The sequence below is a fragment of the Poecilia formosa genome, unplaced genomic scaffold, assembly GCF_000485575.1.
Source record: "Poecilia formosa unplaced genomic scaffold, Poecilia_formosa-5.1.2 Scaffold1, whole genome shotgun sequence".
Taxonomy (NCBI): Eukaryota; Metazoa; Chordata; class Actinopteri; order Cyprinodontiformes; family Poeciliidae; genus Poecilia; species Poecilia formosa.
The window spans coordinates 2,724,573-2,747,696 of record NW_006799940.1 but is presented as its reverse complement, the minus strand read 5'-3'; the positions used below and the strand labels follow the sequence as shown (position 1 = coordinate 2,747,696).

The window sequence follows — 23,124 nt, the reverse complement described above, 5'->3', positions numbered from 1 at the left end:
TTTCCATGTCAGCCGCTGCGTGCAGTTAAATAAAATCTTAACATGTTTTTATAAAAATAAATGAATTTAACAATATAGTGTATTAATTATTGAATGTAACGAAAAATTCCACATGAAGTCACAAGCTTTAGCTTTAGTGCGCGACTGTGCTTCATGTCATTCTGAAATGTATCAATAGGTGGCAGCATTACAGCCTATCTGTCTTGAATCTCAGATATTACTAAGAAGAAGGAGCTTGGCTCTGTAATTTAGCACAAGCTAACCCAGTGAAGTAATGCTTGCCTTTTTCTTACCATGTGGATTTAAAAAGAAAGAAAACACCTTGGAAAGAGAGAAGTAATTTTCGGGTGGTGCACTGCATTGACTCTTCACAGCCCATGTTGTGTTTAAATTCGTTCCCGCCCGTCGGAATGCTGCCCGGGCTTAAACTTGTTGGCTGATCCCTTTGAATTAGCAGCTACTGGGCCTTGAAGCCGCGGTGCTCGAGTGTAGTCTTAATCCGGGATCAGAGGTCTGTGACCGACGGATACTTATTTAAGGTTTTGCAGATTTTTACAAGTCTATTCTTAACATGTCGCACACTGGACCCCCTCCCCGATGGCGTAACTGTCCCAGGAGAGGGCAGCCTCTGGCAGGTAAATAACATATATTACATACATATGGGCTATTTTTTTTTTTTTAAATGTTATCTTCTGCAAGCTATGTAAACTGAATTAACTTGTTTGCCCAAATAACATGTGGATAGTGCTAGATTCGCTGCGTTCTCTAAAAATGAAGTTGAAGTTAATTTAGAAAAACTAGCTGTCTCAGTTTGTTGTTGTTTATCTTAGAAGGCTTACATGAATGTGAGTGAACAGTGCTATCCAAGTGAAAGAGCTATATTTGGTAAATAAACCAGTGATAGATTTTTTACCGCCGAGTTCCATAGCTCACTTACAAAATTACATAAACTTGATATGTTTTAAATTTGCATTTGGATTTTGTTGTTTTTTTGTATACCTAGTGAATTTTTCGGATTTATTCAATGAAGTCTGGCGTGACGCTTCTCACATGCCACCTTTAAGGGCGTGCAGATTAAATACGCATGTAGTGGCTTTCGGTGGTGCTTTTAAACCAAATTGGTATTCATGGGCAATATTTTTCAATTGGGAACAAGTTGCTTTAAACATTTTGTTTCCGTCTACAAGCTTCCTAGTATCACGTGTCAAAACAAACCGAGGCTATGCATGGTGCACGATGGACAGAGCTGTTCTTGTACGAAGTGCCAGAAACTCCTCTGCCTATAATTGCAGCTATTAACACACAAATTCAGTTAACGTTTATTACACAGGTGCACACAAGTGCATTTCCCTGAAACGTTTCACTACACAGCTTTCAATTTTCAGTTTCTGCTATTTATCTCAGGTGTGCAATCCTGGGGATTTTGCAATGAGCAGCATTAGCCCAGAAGGTTTTTGATATAATGTCTCTCAAAATCTTAATTTCACCCTGTGGTCAGAATAATCTGGCTTTTAGGGTTAGAAGCAATGGATTGCAGTTAATCCAATTAATAATCAATGATTAATTGTTAATTTAATGATATGACAGTGGAAATAGGGATGTTTTGTGGTAGAATATCCATCTACTCCACCACTCCATCTGGAGAAAGCAAATCTAAGTAAAAAAACCCAACAAAAAACCAAAACCTTGTATTTCTTCACAACCTGAGAATGAAGATGAGAAAAAATAATAAAAATATTCTACCCATCTTTATGACTTTATACGTTCATAAGGATGTTTTGTATTTACAATTACATTGTGATAAAATCTGGAGTTCTAAAAAGAATAATACATAAGAACCCTGAACTAAAAAGAATAAATATTTAATATCTGAACAGATTACTCTAAAACACCAAAGTAAAACAAAAAAGCACCATCAGAAGCAGATGGTTATCTATTAGAAGCAAAAAGAAAAAGCAGTTAAAATACCCCAACACAAGTCACAGCAAAGACAATTAAGATATGAGGAAGAAAGAACATTAAAGTGTTGAGATAATCTACTTAAGCTGAGCTAAAATAAATCAGCATAGTAGCTCAAGATAGCACCTTAATTAAAAATATTTGACAAAAAAGTGACTTTACTGAATTAACATTTATTGGTAATGGTTTAATGACTCTTTTTTTCTTCCTAGGTAAATTCCTGCCTATGAAAACGATGTTGGGTCCTAGGTATGATGACCAAGTCGCAGAGGAGAACAGATTTCATCCGAGCATGTTGTCCAACTATTTAAAAAGTCTCAAAGTAAGGAAATTACTAAAGACAAAAGCACTGATATTGAGAAGGAAACCCATTGCTTCACTGTGTCTCTGTCTTTTCCTCAGGTGAAAATGGGTTTGCTCGTAGATTTGACGAACACTACTCGCTTTTATGACCGCAACGATATTGAGAAAGAAGGAATTAAGTATCTGAAGCTCCAGTGCAAAGGGTATGAGCAGATTTCACTGTAAATCTAAACAGCTGAAAGTGTTGGTGTTGTGTCTGTGTTTAATGCGCTGGAGTTTGTTGTTCTGTGCGTTTAAAGCCACGGGGAATGCCCTTCTAAAGAGACAACTGCAGTGTTCATCAGGCTCTGTGAGGACTTCATAGAGAAGAATCCCACAGAACTGATCGGTAAGCCATCTCTGGCGATTCATTCTCTTGGTTATTTTCCTGTCATCTTTCCAGTAGAGAACGTTACACAGTTCAAAGGCAATGCTAGCATAAACTGAGAAAATAGAAATCATTTTGTTGATTCTAACTGACCTGAAAGAAAAGAGTTTGTTTTGATTTAACTTTGGGCAAGTAGAAAAAAATAGCTGCACATCCATTATAAAGAAATGCATTTTATTTGGTGTTTTGATTTTTGCTGTGATTGTTATAATTGTTATTACATTGTAATGTTTTCAAGAATTATTTCCCAGTTAAGGGAAAATATTTACAACCTTCATTCAAAGCCTCTCAGTTTAGTTTTTAGTGTGGCAGCTTGTACTATAATTATTTAGTATCGCATAATTTAACAGTTTTGTGTCAGTGTTACTTCATTTTTATTTATTTTTGTTTATTTTGCATTTCTAATCATCTTCAGTAGTTTGATTCTGGGGAAAACTCTTATTGCAATATCCTGCGGTTTACAGTACGTTTAATAAAGTTTACAAAAACTTAATCTAGACTTTGTTTTAGCATATTTGTAGACATTATGTTATTCATGTTCAAGAAGGTAATTGAAGTTCATTTGAAAATTAAAGATATGGCTTAAGGGCTACAGTGGATGTTAGATTATGGAGAAGATGCAGTGTTATTTTGAAGCACTACCATTTGTTTACAGCAGAGGGCAGCATTACTATACAATATGATCCTTTTAATGTTTTTCATATGTTTTACTGGCATATTTGTTCACACACATCAATCAGGCTCTTATTGGGGTCTGTTCTGTCTGTAGAGCCACGCAGAATAAGCCACCCCGATGAAGTTTTTCATTGTTAGTGGTAAAGAGAGTGGGTGAATTTTACACACACTCCCAAAACAGTTTACTGTCTGTGGAAGTCAGTATTATATTAATTTGTAATAAAGCGTAGGAGTTATCAACAGAAACAGCTCTCCTGGTGAACATTGTGTAGGTGATTGTGGGTGAAGGAGCATCAGTTGGTGTCTAAATTATTTTTTCTTTCCAACTGAAAATGTCAGTGTGTGGGCTGTTATTGTATTGCTTTATGACTTTTGTTTTATGTAGTGCCTTCTTAGATCCTTTAATTTTTTTTATCGTTTACTATATTTGCTTATTTCATTTTTATTTTAGTAAAACAATTAGTGTCTGAATAAGTAATTAACAACAAAAGGAATCATTTAGTTGAGAAATAATTCTTGCCATGTCCCAATCAATGTCTGCGAAGACATGCAGTTTCACGCTATTGGCAGCAGGGGGCTCTCTTACACCTCGACTTTCTCTTCGTTGACTTTTTGCCTACAAATTCAGCCTTGCCTTGTAAATCGAGTAGCCTGAGCACTAAAGCAGAGTGTCTGATCGTCATCTCAACAACATCCTGTCTTTAGCTGGTAATCAGGGTTGGCTTTCTCTGCAGAACACATGTCCAATTGAAACAGCTGGGTTGATAAAGGCCAGTCAGACCTCCTAACAGGAACAACTTCTAGTCCAGACAACTTTCATTTTATTTCATTTCAAAGCTTTTGTACACCTCGCTAAGGGAAAAAGAACTAGTTTCTTAAATTTGGTGCATGTGGGGGGATAAATGTCTCTGCTTTTGTTTGTTTTCATTGTTTGTTTTTATTAAGCATTTTCTGTTCATGCCTCATTTCCTTAAATGTTTCACACATCTTTGAGTCTCCTGTGTTTGTCCAGCTGCTGGTTTGAGGCAGATTCTTGATGTAGGTATAAAGTCAGAAAGCCCTCTTAGACAATTCACTCCAGTTCTCAAAACATGGACTCATCTCAGAGAGGTTGACACGAACAACCTCTCTGTTGTTCGTGTCTCTGTTTTTCGTGTCTCTGTTTTTTTTTTGTTTTTTTTTTGCTTTATTCTTTATCAAGACTCTAAAGATAAATAACGACTTCTAACCATGATGCTTTGCAAGGTGTACTTCTCTGATTGCATAGAAGTTTGCATCTTCCGCACATTTAATTTGCTGTTTTTTTCAAAAATCTTTCTGTCTCCTGAAGGAGTGCACTGCACGCATGGCTTCAATCGGACGGGCTTTCTGATATGTGCGTACCTGGTGGAGAAGATGGACTGGAGGTAAGAGCTGACGCTGTGATCGCTCAGATGTCTGAGTGCAGGATTACAGAAGGACCCAGGACCCCGAGCGTGCGCCCGTACACCTGTGAGCTGCTCGCAGTCGTCTCGCTTGATAACTCAGACTATCCAGCAGAGTCTCTCCAGTGGATTGCATCATTACTTCAGTTTCATCCTCCCAGCAATTTCAGTCTTTCTTCAGCTTGCCTTTTGTGCTATTTTCTTTTCTATTTTTTCCTTTTTTGTCTCTGAGAGGTTACAGAATGTGTGATGCCACATGAGTGCACTCTGTCAGTACCAATCAACACAGAGCATCGCAAAGGCCGGGCCAGGTAGCGGCGACCGGGCCCCTTTTTTCAGAGATGGAAATGGTTTCCAGAAGCCAGGCAGGACGGCAGGGGGTTGGGGGTGCGTCTCTGCTCTGAGATGGAGAATCTCTGGAGATGTGGGGGCTGAATTAAACCCTCCCACCTCCCACTGTTTCCTGTGAAATGAATATTCTCAGGCCGTTTTCAGCTGTCATCCACTGTTAACGTGTTGAAAGATAATTCAGCTCTGAAACTGTCAACAGTGGTCCATATTTATTTATTTATCTGTTATTTTTGGATTGTTGCTGGAAATAGAAATGGAATTTTCATTAATGTGCGATTAGGCCTACAATGACAGTTTATCTATGATGAAGTGAATGCCAAGTCATTTTTTTCTTTTTGTTTATATCCACGGTTTAAGATGAGAGTGCAACTCCTGACTTTAAAACATAAAACACAGTTTGTTCTGAGTAAAATTTTAATTTTGGAGGTTTCTGCTGTTAACCAATATCTTATACCCTAAGGAGCTCAAAGTGGAGGAAAAATAGCCTCTTCAGGCTGTAAAAGCTAAATTAGAATCTGTCATAATAATTGCAGGATTTGGCCCAGTTACACCAGATGTTGCACAAAGCCATGTTGGAAGGCATCCCTTTAGGCTGTTTGTTAAAGGGCAAGCAGGTAAAAAATAAAAATGACTTGACAGGTGACTGGATTAGCCACGTCTCCTATTATAAATTAGAGCAGATGGTAGGTTAAAGTCTTGATAAAGCCATGAAGCCATTGAGAAAAGCCTTCTGTTCTACTTTTAGATACCAGATTTCTGTCCTTGAAGTATTTTTTTTTTTTTACATTTTGTCGTGTACAGAAATAATTTTCAAAGTATTTTTGTGAGATTTTATGTTGATAACCAACATAAAAAGACAAATATTTGGTAAACAAGAGAAAAAAATGATTCATAGTTTTACGTGAAAATCTGAAATGCATGGCATGCTTTACTATTCAGCCTGTCAAAAATGAATAGAGAATGACACAACTGTCAACCTACAAAGAAATGGTCACCCAATCAAACTGACAGACCAGGCAAAGAGAAACTTAATCAAACCTTCTGCCGTCCTCTGTTGGGGTAGCAACATCAGATAGGGCTGTAACGATTCCTCGAATGATTCGAGTACCTCGATGATTAAAATTCCTAGAGGAAAATTAATCTGCCTCGAAACTTTGTTAAATTATGTTTTATTATTTAGCGCGTGTGTTCCGCCCGGATCAACATTTGTGGTGGGCAGCACTCTCACTTCCGAAGAGGAAGGATTGTGAATATATGCAATCTTGGTATATTCAGAATGATGTTAGAATGGCCCAGTCAAAGACCAGATCAAAATTCAACTGAGAAACTGTGGTAAGACTTAGACAGTGAAGAGAAAATTTGAGTATATATTTGAGAATTACACACACACACACACACACACACACACACACACACACACACACACACACACACACACATACATACATATAATGGTGAACCAACCGAACATTGTGGTGGTGGATAAAGAACAGAGGAAAGCCGTCGTGGTGGATGTAGCAATACCAAGTGACCACAACATCAGGAAAAAGGAGAAACTGGAGAAATACCAGGGCCTCAGAGAGGATCTGGAGAAGGCCTGGAAGGTGAAGACCATAGTGGTGCCTGTGGTCATCTCAGTCCAGAAATGTGCAGTTCTAGGCACAGCCAAGATACTGCGCAGAACCCTCAAGCTCCCAGGCCTCTGGTAGAGGACCCGAGCTCAGAGGATGAAAGAGAGAGAGAGAGACCACCCACGGAGGGTGAGAAGGGGATTATATATATAAAACGAAGCAAAACAAACCAGAGTATTCCAACTATGGTCTACATTATGCTGGTCTATTATGTAAACTTCCAAAGCAATGCATTGTGGGTTTAGGCTGATGAGCTGTGAAGAGGTGAAGAACAATGAATGGTTTTAGAATTGAGGCCACAGCAGCACCACCTCTATTAATGAAGGTCCTTCTGTTTCACTATGTAACCCAAACTGCTCCAAAATAAATGTGTTGGAGCCTAAATCCATGAATTTTAAAATGAATACAACTTCCTTTGTGTTTATACTGACAATAAGAGCCGTGTTGTAGCCTTAAGCTGCTAAAATGTATAAATCAGTCCTCTGCTGCAGCCTTAAAAAACTGTAACTAAATTTGAATACACTTCAACCTTTTGCAAAATGATTATGATGCTTTGATCAAATCCAGTCATCATCTGTAATATAGGAATTATTGATTAAACATCACTTTGAAAACTTAACATCACTGCACTGGTGATATAAAGTTTTTATTTACTTTCCTGCCTGGGGTGAGTTTTTACCAAACACAAACCCTCCCCATCTGTTTTTTTTTTTCTTTTCTTATCAGCATCGAGGCAGCTGTGGCTGCTTTCGCCCAGGCTCGGGCTCCTGGGATCTATAAGGGAGACTACCTCAAAGAGCTTTTCTGTCGCTATGGTGAGGAAGAGGACACGCCCCCAGCTCCCGCTCTGCCCGAGTGGTGCTTCGACGACGACGACGGCGATGTGGACGACGACGGCAACGCGGTGGGCCAGGAGTCGGGCCCCAGCTCCTCGGGGTCGGCGGCGCCGGGCAAGAGGAAGAAGGAGAAACTAAAACTGGTCAGAGGCTCCAGACTGGCTGATGTGTTGTGATGCTGGATTATAAAAATAGTCCCATATATATAAATTAACCACATGTGATAAACAAATACTAATTATAATCTTAGATTTACTGCTACAGTGAGACGCTACTTCAAAAATAACGGAGAATAACGCGTATTTTTTTTTTACTTTTTATTGCACCCAGACTGAAAACCCGAGCTGAGGCGAACCCAATAGGCGAGAATATGATCCACCAGACAGATCTGGAGAGCAGAGCAGCAGCTCTTAGAGCCGTTACTGCAGCACTCGGCTGTCGTTAAGGAGTACCTTCTCTCGGTTGAGAGGCCCACCTCGTCAGTTAGACCAGTCTGTGGCCGTCTGGCTGTTAGGAGAAAAATATGTGCAGAGCCCGAGAGCATTTGTGGAAACACTTGACTTCAATGTTTAATGGTAACTAGGGTAACTGGGTGGTTTTAAGACAGTTTTTTTGTCCCTTCTGATCCTGCTAAAGTCCTCTAATCTTTTCATAATTACTCTAAAAGTATAATTTCACCCATTAGCCCCACATGCTTCTTTTTATGGATTTTGTTTAAAATTAATTTGTTTCTTGTTTCTTGTGGCCACCCAGAATCCACTTGTGCTGCTCTGTTGGACTCTGCAGCTCTGATCTCAGGAGATTAGCCACAGTTTCTCACTCTCTGCCAGGTCAGAGGCATTAGAGGTGAGGGAGAAATTAGATCCCTATTCTCACTCATGTGCACTCTGCTGTAACAAACCATTTTAGAGGAACCTGGAACATATCGCTGATGGTAAATTGCTGGAGGCCAAGCCATTGCCCAGTATTATCATGATCAACTTTTAAAGCAATCGGAATGATATAGTCCCCCTCTCTCTCTCTTTGTTTTTGAACAAACAGTGGAGCTTATAGAGAAGATCACTTATGTGATAGATTAAATCATTTCTCTATTAACTAAATGACTACTTTTGTTTCAAAGTCAGAATTTTAAATAATGCATAGTCTTAATGTAGTAGTCAATGTGTAAAATTTGAGTTATGTGGCAACACTTCAAAAACTCCATTTTGGAAATCATTAGACAATCCGCTGAGTTATCAATAATGGGAATAATAGGCCTTAACAAGTTTTGTTCATCCTTTGGTACAATTCCCAGAAGATTGAAAGTGACATATTCATCTGTAAGTATGTGTGTCCCAGAGATCATGAGTGTTTTTTGGATCAATTTCAGCAAATTCAACCATAGAACAAAAGCAAAAGAACATAAGGAAGAGTCATTATCCACAGTGAAACAAGCCATTATTTTGAAAATTAATTACTGGATTATAGTTTCTAAATGCAATTGGACAAATAATTTTTTGGTTTGATGAAACTGAACTTGGGGTGTTTGAGATGATATACTGTTGTGCCTCGTCTGTTTCTGTTTGTCTCTGTTTACTGTCACATTGAAGCAGTTAGCAGGACTTGCCTGCTCAGAACAAGCATCAAAAAACAAGTGAAAGGAGGAAGTACTTTAGAAGTGATTGTGTCAGCAGTATAAGAGCAAGGTTACAGCTGTAGTGAGACTGAGTCGAGGCAGAGTAACACGTTTTATGAGGCTAACACTTTAAATAATTAATGTGTCAGTGGTTTTAGATGGTTAAAAATAAAAGCAGCATTTTTCTTTGAATATCTCTGCCTACTTCTTTTGCACTCAGCAACTCAGAACCAGAGAAACATCTGTTTTGGATCGCTGTGTGTAGGAGGAGGTGAATGTTTATCCAAACTCCACGCCTTTTTGACTTTCCTCTTTCTCTTACTTTCTCCTCCCAGGGTGCAGTGTTTCTCGAAGGGATCTCAGTGAAAGGGGTCACACAGGTCACGACCCAACCCAAGTTGGGCGAGATCCAAAGAATGTGTCAGGAGATGGCCGAGTGGGACAGGTGAGGCGCTCCTTGATCTCTCTCGTTTTTGGGAAACTGTGTGTATACAAACGTATGTAGGTGTGCATAGTCGGGAGTGACTCATCTGTTTCAACTTTTTTTTTCTGTTTTTGGAGCATCTTCACACTTTCAGGCAGGCGGTAAAATCAGAAATAGATTTTTATATTTTAGGGGAATATACCGTAGCAGTTTTTTTTTTTTTTTTTTTCCTCCACGGAAATTGCCAGCCCCGCTGAGCTGTCTCATCCCAGCACAGAGAACAATCCACACTGTAATTTTCTCTTCCCTTCTTTTAAATACTTTCTTTAAGCCCTGTGTGCTAATTTCTAGTTTTACTATGCAATCTAAATGGGCTGATGCAGAAGGTTTTTGCCATGAAGGGTTTCAAGAGAGAAAATGTTCTCGAAGTAGTCGATGTGTAGAACCAAAATTATGTGGAGTGTCCTTTATTTGTCTTATCTATTGTAGGAGGACATCATTTTTCATACTTTCTGAGCTCATCCTTTCACTTTATAAGAAAATAACTAGGCAGTTAAAGCTGTAGCACTTCTAAAGTTCAAGCTTAAAAACTCCCAAACAAGCTTTATAGCTATGTGGAAAAAAAGATCAATTTATGAAATATCAAATTTAGTTATCTTCTTCAAGCACCCTTTGATGCATGGAAAAAAAAAATCATAGTGGAAAGTTCTGGCGCAGAAAACTCTCCCCAAACCGTGACACTTTAACCTCTATTCTTAATAGCTTTATATAAGATTTGTATTTATTTAACTTTCATTTAGTCAGATGAGACAAGTAAGAATTAGTCTTATTTACACAACCAACCCGGGGCGAACACGTCCTCTTGTTCTGGTATCAGGATTATTCAATATAATTCAATAGACCAAAGATTTCTCCAGAAGTCCTGATCTTTGTTTATGCTCTCTTTTTTAAACTTTAATCGGGTATTTATCTTGAAAGGTGGAACAAATGTTTCCTCCTTGCATGCCTCCCATTAGAGTTAAATGTCTTTTTCTGACTGTACAAGTACCTGCTGTAGTTTTCAGGATGACATTTCAGGAATTTCGGGAACAACTTCTTCTCATCTCCTCATGAGATAAGCTTGCTTTTGTATGACCATGTTTGTAGTTGTTTTCGTCCTCCATCTTTAGACATACTTCGATACAGTGCCAGGGTTGATTTCTACTTCTTTTGAGACTCTTTACAAAGCCTGGACTTTTTTCTGAAACCCCCATATGTCTCCTTTGATCTCATTCATGATGTTCACTCTCACTTCAACAATCAGAAGCTCGCCAGACAAAGTCTTTCATGTGGAAACAAGACAAACTAGCTTCAAAATGCAGACCAGCAAGATTTTAATCATATGCTCTTGATGTCATGCATGTGGATGAGATTTTTAGCCATTTTAAGCAGGAACTAATGTTTGGCAAAATAATCTGATTATTATTAACTATCAGTTGTTTTCTGTCTAAATATTAAAATGCTTGCATTCGTGTCCATTGCATGTTGAAATGAAAGTTAATTTTAAGTGTTTGGATTTTCAAGCAATCATTTGCATAAAAAGCCTTCTAAAAGATTTGTACACTTTTGAACTTGATAAAGAATTATTAGACTTAAGACTGAGCTAAGAAGAGATACTGCGTATATGTGATCGATGTCTTGCGTCATGATGGATGTTCCTGTGAAATAAATTGATAATAATATCAATTATAATAATATCATATAATGTGTATGTTTTATGTGATGTAATGAAATATTGGCCTAAACGTGAGCCCAATTACAATATTTTCTGACAACAGGTCTGGATTTCCGGGTGCGCAGCCTGTGTCCATGGACCGACAAAATCTTCGTTTTCTAGAGCAGAATCCTTACAAAGTCAGCTGGAAAGCTGATGGCACACGGTAAGTTGATTTTCTTTTTTTTTTCGCAGCACGTGCCAGTGCAGGTGCCATACTTTCTCTCTCTGATGAGATATAATCTGTGCGTCTAATTGATTGAACTTCTTCTGAGTCGATGGGAACACATTGAGTTTATGTCTTCAAGGAGAGCTGTGCAACATTTGTTTAATTCATCATCCAAGGTGCTGAAAACACATTTCTCCCTTGCAGGTTTTCTTTTTTTTTTTTGCTTTCCTGTCACGCTTAGAAGTTTCAAATCATTAAACAAAATTTTAATACCAGACGACGATAACCTGAGTGAATACAAACTGTAGTTTTCAAGAGCTTATTTAATTCATTACGTGAATTCAGACCAACCTGATTCTATGTGAAAGTTAATTAACCTAAATCTAATGTAGAATGCTCGATCTATCTTTGATAGTAGCTTCTACTATCAAGCATCTACAACTGACAATGAGCCAGTCACATCACTCTTCTTTTTTTTTTTTTTTTTTGCACAATTGTTTGAATTCTGCCGCATTGAAATGTTTTCAACATACGTTTCATTAATTGCACTGAAGTTTAGCCTTTGACTAGACCACTCCAAAGCTGTTGACTTTTTGGAGATTTTGAGAGGTCGACTCACAGAACAAAATTCTGGTTTTCATCAACTGTTTCAAGTTATTCTGTTCCTTATGCAACAAAGCAGCCCCAAATCATCACACTTAAACCTTGAAATATGACAAAAAAGCAGAAAAAAATATAAACACACATGTATTCAAAGTACACAGCGATGGTAAGACTTTGCAGTATGATTAAAGGAAAGAAAGACAATCAATAATTCTTTTTCAGTAACTTTTATCATGAGAATTTAGAATCTCTTGAGCCTAAAGAAGTAATTATTCTGTATGTTATGAAAGGCTTTATACCTTACTGTAGCAGTTTTGCCTCCAGAACCTAAACTTTGGAGAACAGTCCTGCTCTCATGGGATTGCTCTGTTAGGATGATACAACACTAGAAGGTCCTTAAGGTATGACTCAGCTTAGCCATTAAGACTTTGTTTGTGAGGTCTGAAAGGAAGCTTAACACGACTTGTGCTCCCTCATTAAGTTTTAATTACAGTATATAGCTAATCAAGCAGACTGCTCTCTGTATGGCAGTGATGTGCAAATTAGCTGCTCTGATGGATAAATCCAGACTGAGAGGGATGACTTTGTCCAGTCTGTCATCCATGAAGAATAAGAAATGCGCCAGGGCACTTGCTCTTTCCCGTCACGTTTTCCTGTGAATTTGTTGTTTTCTTTTGTTTCATGTCTCTCTAGTGCTCGAGGCCACTGCTGCAAGGGAAGAGAGAGACGTTTTAGTATTCTGCTAGTCGGCTGTGAAGCACTGCCTCGCCGGCTGGTGCAAATGCGCTGTGTGCAGATGAATATTTAATGACTGCAGTCAATTTCAGAATTTTACATATCGGCGCTTTAATTTCCTGTAAGCGCGAGACTCGGAGGGAACAGATTTGGCTCCTGACCAGGACGCTGCTAATGTGCGTAATTAGCCGCCGTTATCTGCAGAACGCTTGAGAATGCAGTTAAAAGTTTTGTTCTTAAATTTGATCAGAGACTTTGAGCTCTTCCGCTGCTTACCCAAACTCTTGACGTGCAACCTGTTTTCCCTCCAGCAACTGGAGTTTTAAAGGTTAGCGATGCTGTATGTGATTTCATCAGTAGTGATGCAGAAAAGAGGCGCAGCATGTCATGTGTGACTCATCACCCAGGCTCGGGATATGCACTATGCTGATATTACTCTATTTTTCACTCTCCTCATAGTTGGTAAGCAACATTTTAATGTCGGGAATATAAAAACAAACAGTGAGCAGGGCATACTGCATTGAACTGTATCCTCACAAGACTGTGTTTTATTTGCTTTGAGAAAAGCATATGTTAGAAAGTTTAATTAAATCCCTTTTTTATTATTTTATCAAATCCAAGAGATAACTTTCATCTCTTTAAAAGGAAACTACGTTTTTAATTTCCTGTGTTTGAAGTTGGTCTTTTTATACATAGTTAATTTGTTTAAAATGATATGTACTCAAAACGTACATGTGCATAGTTGAGCAATCTTTTGCATCTAGTTGAAAACTGACAGTCAAGAAAGACAGGAAGTCAATTTTTGGGTTATCAGTCTTCAGAGACAAATACCATGAAAAGTATTGATTATTAATGGTTGATCCCACTCTATTCATAGTGAGAAGCTAGAAAAAGAGGCATTAAACTGTAAAAAAAAATAGAATGATGAATTTAAAGGTAGTGTGCATGCTTAGTAGAATGTGCTGTTTGCAAAGGTGTAATGATCATAACTGAATTGCAGTTAGTTATTCTTATTATGTACTCTATGAAAAGTGCAGGACATTTCTAATTAAGTTTGCTGAACTTTCTGTTCAGCAAAGTTTTCAGACCCGAATTGAGTTTTTATTGGAAGTTTGACTCATCGAGGTGGCGAGGAGAGATTATTCCACTTTACATTTTCCCTGCGTTCTTCAGTCATAGTCGGTTTAAATCTCTCCAGGTTCCTTTTCGTGACTCTGCCAAATGCAAGACAGATCTTGATTCTAATTAAATAAATTGCATTTTAAAATTCATTATCTTTAGCAATGGTGTACAATTTTTAAAATTAATTTTTGTGAAAAAGTAAACCAAACGAAAGGAAAATTAACCAACTTTATTGTTCTTCCAGAGACGTTCTCTGGCCCAAGAAAATGATCCTGGCAGTCTCATTTTGTGGCTGCAGGGCTGTGTGCATCAGCAAACCTGACAGCTCAACTGCATTGCTCACTAAGACAATAACAAGCAAAAAATGATGACAAACTGCTGAAGTGAATCTACTTAGCTAAAAATAATTTGCAGCCTTTCCCTCATGCACAAAGCAGCCATACAGCAAACAATAAACCGTCACTGTCTTATCTGGCAAGCGCATGGCTTCTAATGGGCTTTGGAAAATCTGTGAATTGGCTGAGAGGAGAAACTTCAACTCAGTTGAATTTTAAATCGGCTTGTTATAGGGTCTTCTGACATTGGTTGATTGGTTTGTGCATCAGTGAGGAAGGAGGAAAAGGAGCGAAATGAGGGAAGGAGGTGTGAGCGGTTTGGGTTTTAAAGAAATGACTTTGGAAAGTGTTGGATTTCCTGTGTTAAGATTACTGTAATTCATTTTCGTTCCTCAAAGATTAATTTAAAATAATTATAAGTTATGAATTACTCTCTATAGATAGAAAGGTTTAATCAGAATGAATGTTCTCAGAAGACCGAGCTGCTTGGTTTAAATACAGTTAAGAGATATAAATAAACTAGCATTTGTTTTGCTTATGAAAGTAAAAGTTACATAACACATACAGCATGTTGTTTTTCATTGCAAAGTTACAGCTTGCCTAGTTCAGGTCCTGAAACGATTTCCTCAACATAGTTGGGATCAGCTGTTCATTGTTGCATGACTTTGTGAGGCTGTGCTTGTAGCCGTCAGAAAGAAGTTTGCTCTTAAAAACTGGACTTGGTTGCTCCTTTCCGATTTGAAAAGAATAAACTATTATTCAAAATAATGCAGTGGGAGAGTGCCGTTTTAGAACCACTTTGTCTTTGTTTACTCTTTGTAAATAAGGGATGTTTTAGTCAACACTGTAATTTACAGGGTTCCTACACAGTGTTGGATTTTTTTTTATAGTCTTATGAATTATGTATTTTCCAGATCCAGAAAGAATGGAGAAGATGGGAAAAAAATGACAAGAAAGTAGGAATTGAAAATATGTGTGTATTTCAAGGCAGTTTTAACTTTACAGCATCATTCATACAAAGTGCTGAAGAAAGGAAAAACTATTTTAAAAGGCACCTTCAAGACAATATAAAGAGTAAACAAAATGCAATTTGAAAAATAAACAGATAAGACGTGAAAAAATGACATGATTTAGGCTAGTAGTGGTTTAAAGGAGTTCCATAGATGAGGAACTAAATACTACCGCCAGAGGAAATTACATTTGTCTAAATTTCTTACACTTGAGGAAACCCTGACCCCATACATCTTCGATCATAGATATTCTGGACGATGTCAGTGTAAGAGTCTGTTTAAAACAAAAAAATCCTTTTTTAATTCATCTTATGCCATCTAACTTTCTGAAACAATGAATTTGGGTGGTTTTGTTATCTGTAAGCTATAATCATTAAAACTAAAAGAAACAAAAGCTTGAATAATTTCTCTGTGTATTAATCTGAGTTTTATTTTCTGAAATGACTATTGATGAATATTGAACTTTTCCACAAGATTCCATTTTTTTAGTTGTACCTGTAGAAAGCTGTGTGGCACCTGCATTGATATTGTAAGATGAGTAAAAGTGGAGATTGACAATAGAATCTTGATGAATCCCACAAATGACACAAAGTCTTATCTTAGTCTAAGTCAAATTTAAACCAATTTTAGCAAAGTTTTTTTTTCCAAAAAAGTTGATCCAATAAAACTGTTTTGTTGTACATTTTTTTAAGTTGCACACCTGTCAATCAATCTATCCTTTCTCTTGTTCATCCGTCCATCTCTCTGTCCATCTTTCTGTCTATCCAGCACCCATGTACCCGCTAACCAATCTATCTAATCATCTGTTCTTTCATCCTCCCACCATTTTATATATCCATCCATCTGTCCCGCTGTCCCCCAATCTGTTCTCCCTTCCCTCATGTCCAGATTTGTAGGTTCAATAAAGATTCAGATCTTTATTCATGTCCCATTGGTCAATTACTTTTACAGCAATTCACAATAAAGACAACACACCACTTAAAATTTAACTAGAAAGCCTGCTTCAACCAAAAGTATGACCAAGACTAGACAGTAAAGCTGTACCACTATAAAAAATATCTGCCATAAAATTTAACTGTTTATTTGCATCGATAAATCTAGAAATGCGAGTCACAAAGTTACATTCCTATATATATTTTTTCCAACTATGTTTATCGTAACACACTGACAAGATCTGACAACATAAATTTTCTTCACCTCTAATCTGAAAGGGCAGCCACAATTTCCTTTTTGTCTTTAAAGGGAAAATAACCCGAGCCTCATTGGGTTGACAAAAAATGCGGCACTTCCCTTTCACATACCACTAATGATGTGCAAAGCCCTTGGATCTGATTTAAGCCCTCCCCTGAAGCTCGGCTGCTGTCAGTCATGCCGCAGGACTGGACTAGCAAAGCTGGCGCTCCAGCCGTCTACGCCTCATTAGGGCTAAAGAGCTTGGGGGACATGGCTCAGGGTGTAGGAATAAAATCCAAGCCTCACAGCGTCCATCAGAGAGGACAGGGAGACAGAAACGGAAGAGGAAGAGGCAGGGGCGAACGGACCTACACTTGTGTGCATAAAAGAGCACATTACATTTAATAGTTTCCTGATTTGTCGGTTACAGTTTCTGCTGTGAACATTATTTCGGAGAAGTGGGGAAGAGATGAATCAGGTGAAACTGGGATGAAGAGGACGGCCACAGGGAGTAGCAGTGAACTAATGGTCTTCCTCTTTTTCTTTTTTTTTTTTCTTCTGAGCACTTGACAACATTACCCATGGCTAACTGGCCAATTAGACAGCAGGGGAACCACTTCTGCTCAGCTCAGACCTGTTGTGTCCATACTGGATGACAGATCTTCTCAGCTGTGGCTCTCAGCCTGTTTGATCTTTTGAGCCATTAGTCATTTTGTGACATAAAACCCATTATCCGTTTTCAAAAGGAGATTGTCCCGTTGGTGTGTACTATGATTTGCCTAAACTGAGCTGTGCAGACATTGCATTCTTTCTTCTTCTTCTTCACCCTGCTCAATCTTGCGATCACCATGTCTACTTGAAAAGTGCAGCAATATCTGGCCAGCTCTTTATTTTTCCTCTTCTTCTCCTCCCACACTTGATTCTTCTCGCAGATACTGTAAGACGGTGGGATATTGAACTCTTCTCTTTACCCTTAACTGAGTAGCCTCTTCTCTGGACAAACATCCTTTAGAAGCACTAGGGAATAATTAAGTTATAGGCATAGCCTTATTGGATTTCCTTTAAATAATACTCAGTTAAAAGGATTGTTAACTCTAAAGGGAGTGGCATCTACCTGCACTGGAGGAAAAGTAGTGATGTCGTTTACTGACTTGTTACAACGATATGCTACCTTTGGTAATCTGGTCTTAAAGCTATTTTGTAAAAGCGCATCTTCACATTACTCACTGAAATGCACACTTTTTAAGAGTATATAATACTTAGAGTTTTGGGTTGAAGAAACATCTTTTTTATATAATCTAACCACTGACTTGAGAAGCGAATGACACTGATAATTGCTTCATTACCTTTAGGGTAGAGTATGTTCGGTGAACATTTTGGCCTCAAACTTAGTGTGTTGGTAGCTTGAAAATTGGGCAAGCCCAAAGATTTGAGTGAGTTTGACACGGGCCAAATTGTGATGCCTAGATGACTTCTATGGGTTGTTCCCCTTGTGCAGCGACATGGTCATGGGTGGGAAAACAACTGAAACTGTTGGATCTGATTGAAAGATGCCAGAAAACACTGTGTTGAGTATGAGGCTGCATAGGTGCACATCAGTCAAAGTCTCTTTGCTGTTTTCGATGCCTGTGATCTCTTTCAACTGTACAATGAAACTGCCATAAATGAAAAAAAAAAATGGTTTGAGGAGATCAAGAAGTTTGACATGTTGACTTGGCCTCCAAACTCCCCAGATCCCAATCCAATCATACTTCTGCTGGATGCCGTGATGGCCTCACCTCCGGACTTAAAGGATTTTCTGCTAACATTTAGTACCACAGCACACCCTCAGGGGTCCTATGGAGTTCATGCCTTGACGAGCTATGAATTCAGCAAAAGAGAGACTAACACACTTTTAGGTAGATAGTCCAAAAAGTTTTTTTTATGGTTGTTGTGTATTACAGCTATTGTATTTTTTTTTTTTTTTTTTTGCTTCTTTTAACCCCAATTTAAAGGTGGTTTGAAATGCCTTTTTGGCCTAAAATACTATTGTCCATATGCATTTAATTTAGTATATTAAAGCTTTATCAATTTGAAGTTAAACCCTAAATTTGTTTTTATTTTAGGATCCCTTTATTTCTTTCCTTCTGCTTCTTTAGGGGTGTCTTTATCACACTGTCTCTCCTGTCTCACATCGCTTCCCTGCAAATCCTTCCTCTCTACATTCAGGAACCTTCTCTCTACTTTTCCTTTTTTCCTCCTCTTTCCCTGCCAAGTTCATATTCAACCTTTTTCTCTCCTGTTCATCTGTTACTCCCTCCTCTGCAGATGTCCAACTCATCTCAGCCTTGCTTCTCTAAGTTCATCTCCAAATTGCTCGACCCGAGTTGCCCTTCTGATGCACTTATTTCTTGTTGTGTCTGTTTTGGTCACTCCCAGTGGAGATCTAAACCTTTTCAGCTCATCCAGGTTCACCCACAGTCTTTTTTTTGTTAGTTTCACCCTCTCCAAATCACACATTGGCACAGGTGTTACTACCATCTTGTAAACCTTTCCTTTTATTCTTGCAGACACCTCTCTGTCACAAATAACCCTTTTCTCTTGTCTCTATACACCCTGCCTGCTGTCTGTTCTTGTGTGTCTCTCTTAGTAATGCCTGCTGTTTCAATTGCTTTAATACATTTTACAGCTCCACCTGTTTTTCATCTTATTTGCACAAATTTTCTCCTGCTCCTACTTGCTTTCACCTTCTTCTCTCCAAAACACCCACCCACACATACTTCTAGAGTATTTTCCATCTGCTTCCTACTCTCACCACATATTACAATGTCATCAGCAAACATCATAACCTATGAGCAGTGCTTTTTGACCTATTAATCTGTCTCATGCAGTTCCACACTTACGATCTGTTTTACTTTTACCACACACCTCACCACTGAACGCCGTCCTTGTTCACGTCCTGCACTACTTTAACAGACTTCTTTGCAACACCTGACTTCGTCTTAAAGTACAAGAGCATCAAATGCCGTCTATGTGTCCTGAAATTAAGTCTATAGAGTGTCGGCTCTGATTATGGTTTTTCTCTCTCGTTTGAAAGTTCTTTTCAAAAAATACTGAGCTGACAATTTTCAAAATGTCAAGAATATTGAAAATGAATGTTGTATATTATCTTGGACGGTGAGTGGTGATTTTTTTAAAAATATTGTATTTTGTTAATTGTAAAGCAATAGATTAATTGAGACAATATTCCCATATTAAAACACAGCATAAAGCCTTTATGTTTGAGAATCTCTTCCCTATTGCACTTATATTTGGCATCTTTTTGAGTTTTCCGTTTCTCAACCAGCTGGTACTGGTCACACATTCATTACACCTAATCCCTTTGCTACAATTGTGGAGAGTCACAGCAGGTATGAGAAATGCAACGCTGCGTCTGTGGGGAACTCGTTAATCTGTCCATCTCTGTCATCTGCCTGTGTTTTCTTAAAGGTGTACTTTTTTTATTTTTTACAGAGTCAGAGCTGCCAGTTTGCACACCATTAAATGTTGCTTTACATTTTCTACTTATATAAATGCTCTCATTTGTTAAAGCCACAAAATAGTTTTGTTTCAGTGTGATAAAGAAGCATAAACCTATGAAACATCAATAGTGGTTCCTCCAGTGAGGTCAAACTGTAAACACGGAAAGCAGCATTCAGCTTTTATGCTCCACTAATCTGGAACAGACTTCCAGAAAACTGCAAAACAGCCGAAACGCTGACTAAAAACAGCAACAAGAGTTGCTTTTGATCAATAGTAACATTTATAAATATATTTGATGATGTTTATTCGTGATGATTTGAAATGCTTGTTTCATAATTGGTTGCTGTGTTATGTTTTTATCATGTAAAGTATTTTAAACTACCTTGTTGCTGAAATGTGCTGTACAAATAAACTTGACCAATTTTGAAGAAAGTAATTAATAAAATGCGCTATTAAAAGAATCTCATTATTGTGACATTTATTGAATAGAAAAACCTTGCGTAATCACAATTGGCCTTAAACTGAAAAGTGCTTGTTCTACTTTTGTCTTGGATAATAAGCAAGAAAAATGTAAAGATATAAATTGAACCTTAATTTATTCTGCAAATACTATAGATAAATTGCACTCTTGAAATTTCTCTCTTGTATGATTACAAAAAAAAATCCCCTATAGTATCTTTTAATATACTAGCCAGGCACAAAAATAAGTTTATTTGGAAATAAAATGCAATCTGGCAAAAGTAGTTCAAACACCACTATGTGTGATTTGTAGCAACCAGAACTCTAATTAGTACACACACGTTCGCAATGTTTTCATAAAAGCAAATTAGGGACAGTGTCCAGCTCCTCTTAATTACACGTTTAAAGATGGCTTTAAAAAAACACATCTTCTTTACTCTTGAATACAGTTAAATGTAACCCACTCCATGTCACTTAATGAACAAATAAATAGCTACTTGCAGCATCTCAAAGACGTTTCTGCATTGGACTAAGTAAACAGGCCACTCAATGATGTAATGTTGATAATTAGCATAATGTTCAATGTCTTCTCATAAGTGAATTTAAATCTAAATGCACTTTTAATTCTGGAGAGAAATATGATGGTACAAGCTCTTTAGTGTAACTACTTTGTATCCCTACCTCACGATGAACAATACTATACAGATAAATTGCACTAGCTGTCGTAGTTGCACTCAGAAAGTTATCAGTTTGATTCCAGGTACCTACAGTTACATGACTAGAAAGGCAATCTACAAATTTAGTCCATTTAGGATTTAATGTGACGTTTTTACGACTGTGGTTAAAGCAAGAGTTGTAGAGTTTGGTTGTCACATTTAGGAATTAATTTCTGTGCCATTCTTCACTCTAACACAGTTGAATCAACACTAAATGAGCTTTTGTGATTGGCCACCATATTGTCAAGTATTGTGTCTAGTTAACGTACGTTTTACAATATTGATTTCCTGATCACTCAAGCACCTGATCTGGATCTCCTTCAAAGCATTTTTAAAAGATTGGTGTTGACCCTGACTAAACTCAACTTCCACTACTTGTTTTCTGCGTTTCATTTAACTTGATCTATTTTAGTCAGCTGCATTCAGATTGTTAGCCATCCTGTGGTGGAATGTTATGAAGATAAAACTGCAGTGATTTTGGTCCGTCGTGTGCAGTTCAGTGGTTACTCAAGAACATTGTTACAAATAATATATTACAGCTGTATTCACAATACGAGATAAAACAATAAAAAAATATATTAAAACCAATTCTTCTGGTTAAAGACCTCTTAGTCTTTAAAGTTTATAGATTTATTGAAGGCGGTTTTTTAGTGAAAACAAAGGCAGCAGGGCTGACTTTTTAAGAGCGTTTCAGCCTTTCTGCTCCTCTCTGTGAATGAACAGAAGGAAGGATCAAGGATTTTACTCGCATCTATTGTGTACAGTGTTTCCTGACTTAGTAATCAGTTGTTGAGGTAATAAACAGTTGGATGAACAGTTTGATTACACTCCGGTCTCTCTGGATTTCACTAAAGCCTGTCAGGTTTTCACTGATCATGTGTTTTATCTTCGGTGTTAGCTGTTTGGATTTAGACAAATGGCTCAATGATGATTACGTAAACAAAATAAAACCTCTATAAAAACTGAAATAATATTGATTAATCGCTGTACCGTAACATCAGTTAATTTAATTTGACGTCCTTGAAATTATATTTCGGTTTTATGTAACTTAGAGGACAATTGTCCAGATGGGGTATTTACTCAACAGATCGGCTCTATGTAATAAGAGATTTTACCTGATTACTTTCCCAGTTGAAGATAAAAAAAAAAGAGTAGAAAATCAGTTCACACTTAAAGTGTACACTCAGGTTATTTACAACTTTTCCTTCATATGACAGCCTCATATTGTACTGAAAGAACCATGCAGAAAAATATCAAATATGAAAGTGTAAAGGGTCTCGATGCTTCATGCACTGGCAGCATGGATCCAGGAAGACTAGAATCAAATTAACACTATTCGAGTGTTCTTACCGTGACCCCACACTGGTAAGATGGTTTATTTCTGGAGATATTTTTAACAGTCACCGATCTTATGTTGCTGAGTCTCTCAGAGGGGCTTACTCGGGTGAAAAAGTAATTTTCCAGTAATAGCCTTTCTTCCTCACTTCATTTTCCTCTATTCTAAATTCATTTATTTTAAACAAGATGGAAATATGGAATAAAATTGATTTTAGTTTAACATGGACCGGTTCGATTTTAAAGCTCCAAGGACTGAAAGAGAATTTAAAAAAAAAAAAATGTTTTCATTTTCGTACAAACACAGCCCAAAAATGCTTTTGCCACAGATATTGTTTATAATAGCTATTCTTAGCGCCAACATCTGATGAAATTACACTTTGCACAGCATGGTTGATTTGCTCCAAATCAGTGGATGGAAACGGGCCAAATTAGCATTTCTGTTTTTTGCGACATTTTAAAAGTTTGCTCAAAACTTGCAAGAAGATTGGATGAAAACATAGCTCATGTTTGACTGTTGTGTGATGTTTTTGTGAAATGCTGTTAGTTTGAGCTATGTGTAACTGGA

General features: G+C 37.6%; 1 protein-coding gene across 1 annotated transcript in view; it reads left to right on the top strand.

The window, feature by feature from the left end:
* Positions 1–208: 208 nt before the first annotated feature.
* rngtt (RNA guanylyltransferase and 5'-phosphatase) overlaps positions 209–23,124 on the top strand; it is an 83,970-nt gene continuing 61,054 nt past the window's right edge. The window contains exons 1-8 of the mRNA XM_007545199.2: positions 209–635; positions 2,172–2,281; positions 2,362–2,465; positions 2,562–2,650; positions 4,695–4,770; positions 7,497–7,749; positions 9,557–9,666; positions 11,463–11,564. Of these exons, the coding sequence (XP_007545261.1) occupies positions 572–635; positions 2,172–2,281; positions 2,362–2,465; positions 2,562–2,650; positions 4,695–4,770; positions 7,497–7,749; positions 9,557–9,666; positions 11,463–11,564 (908 nt within the window). The 5' untranslated portion in view covers positions 209–571. The remainder of the gene's footprint in view (positions 636–2,171; positions 2,282–2,361; positions 2,466–2,561; positions 2,651–4,694; positions 4,771–7,496; positions 7,750–9,556; positions 9,667–11,462; positions 11,565–23,124) is intronic.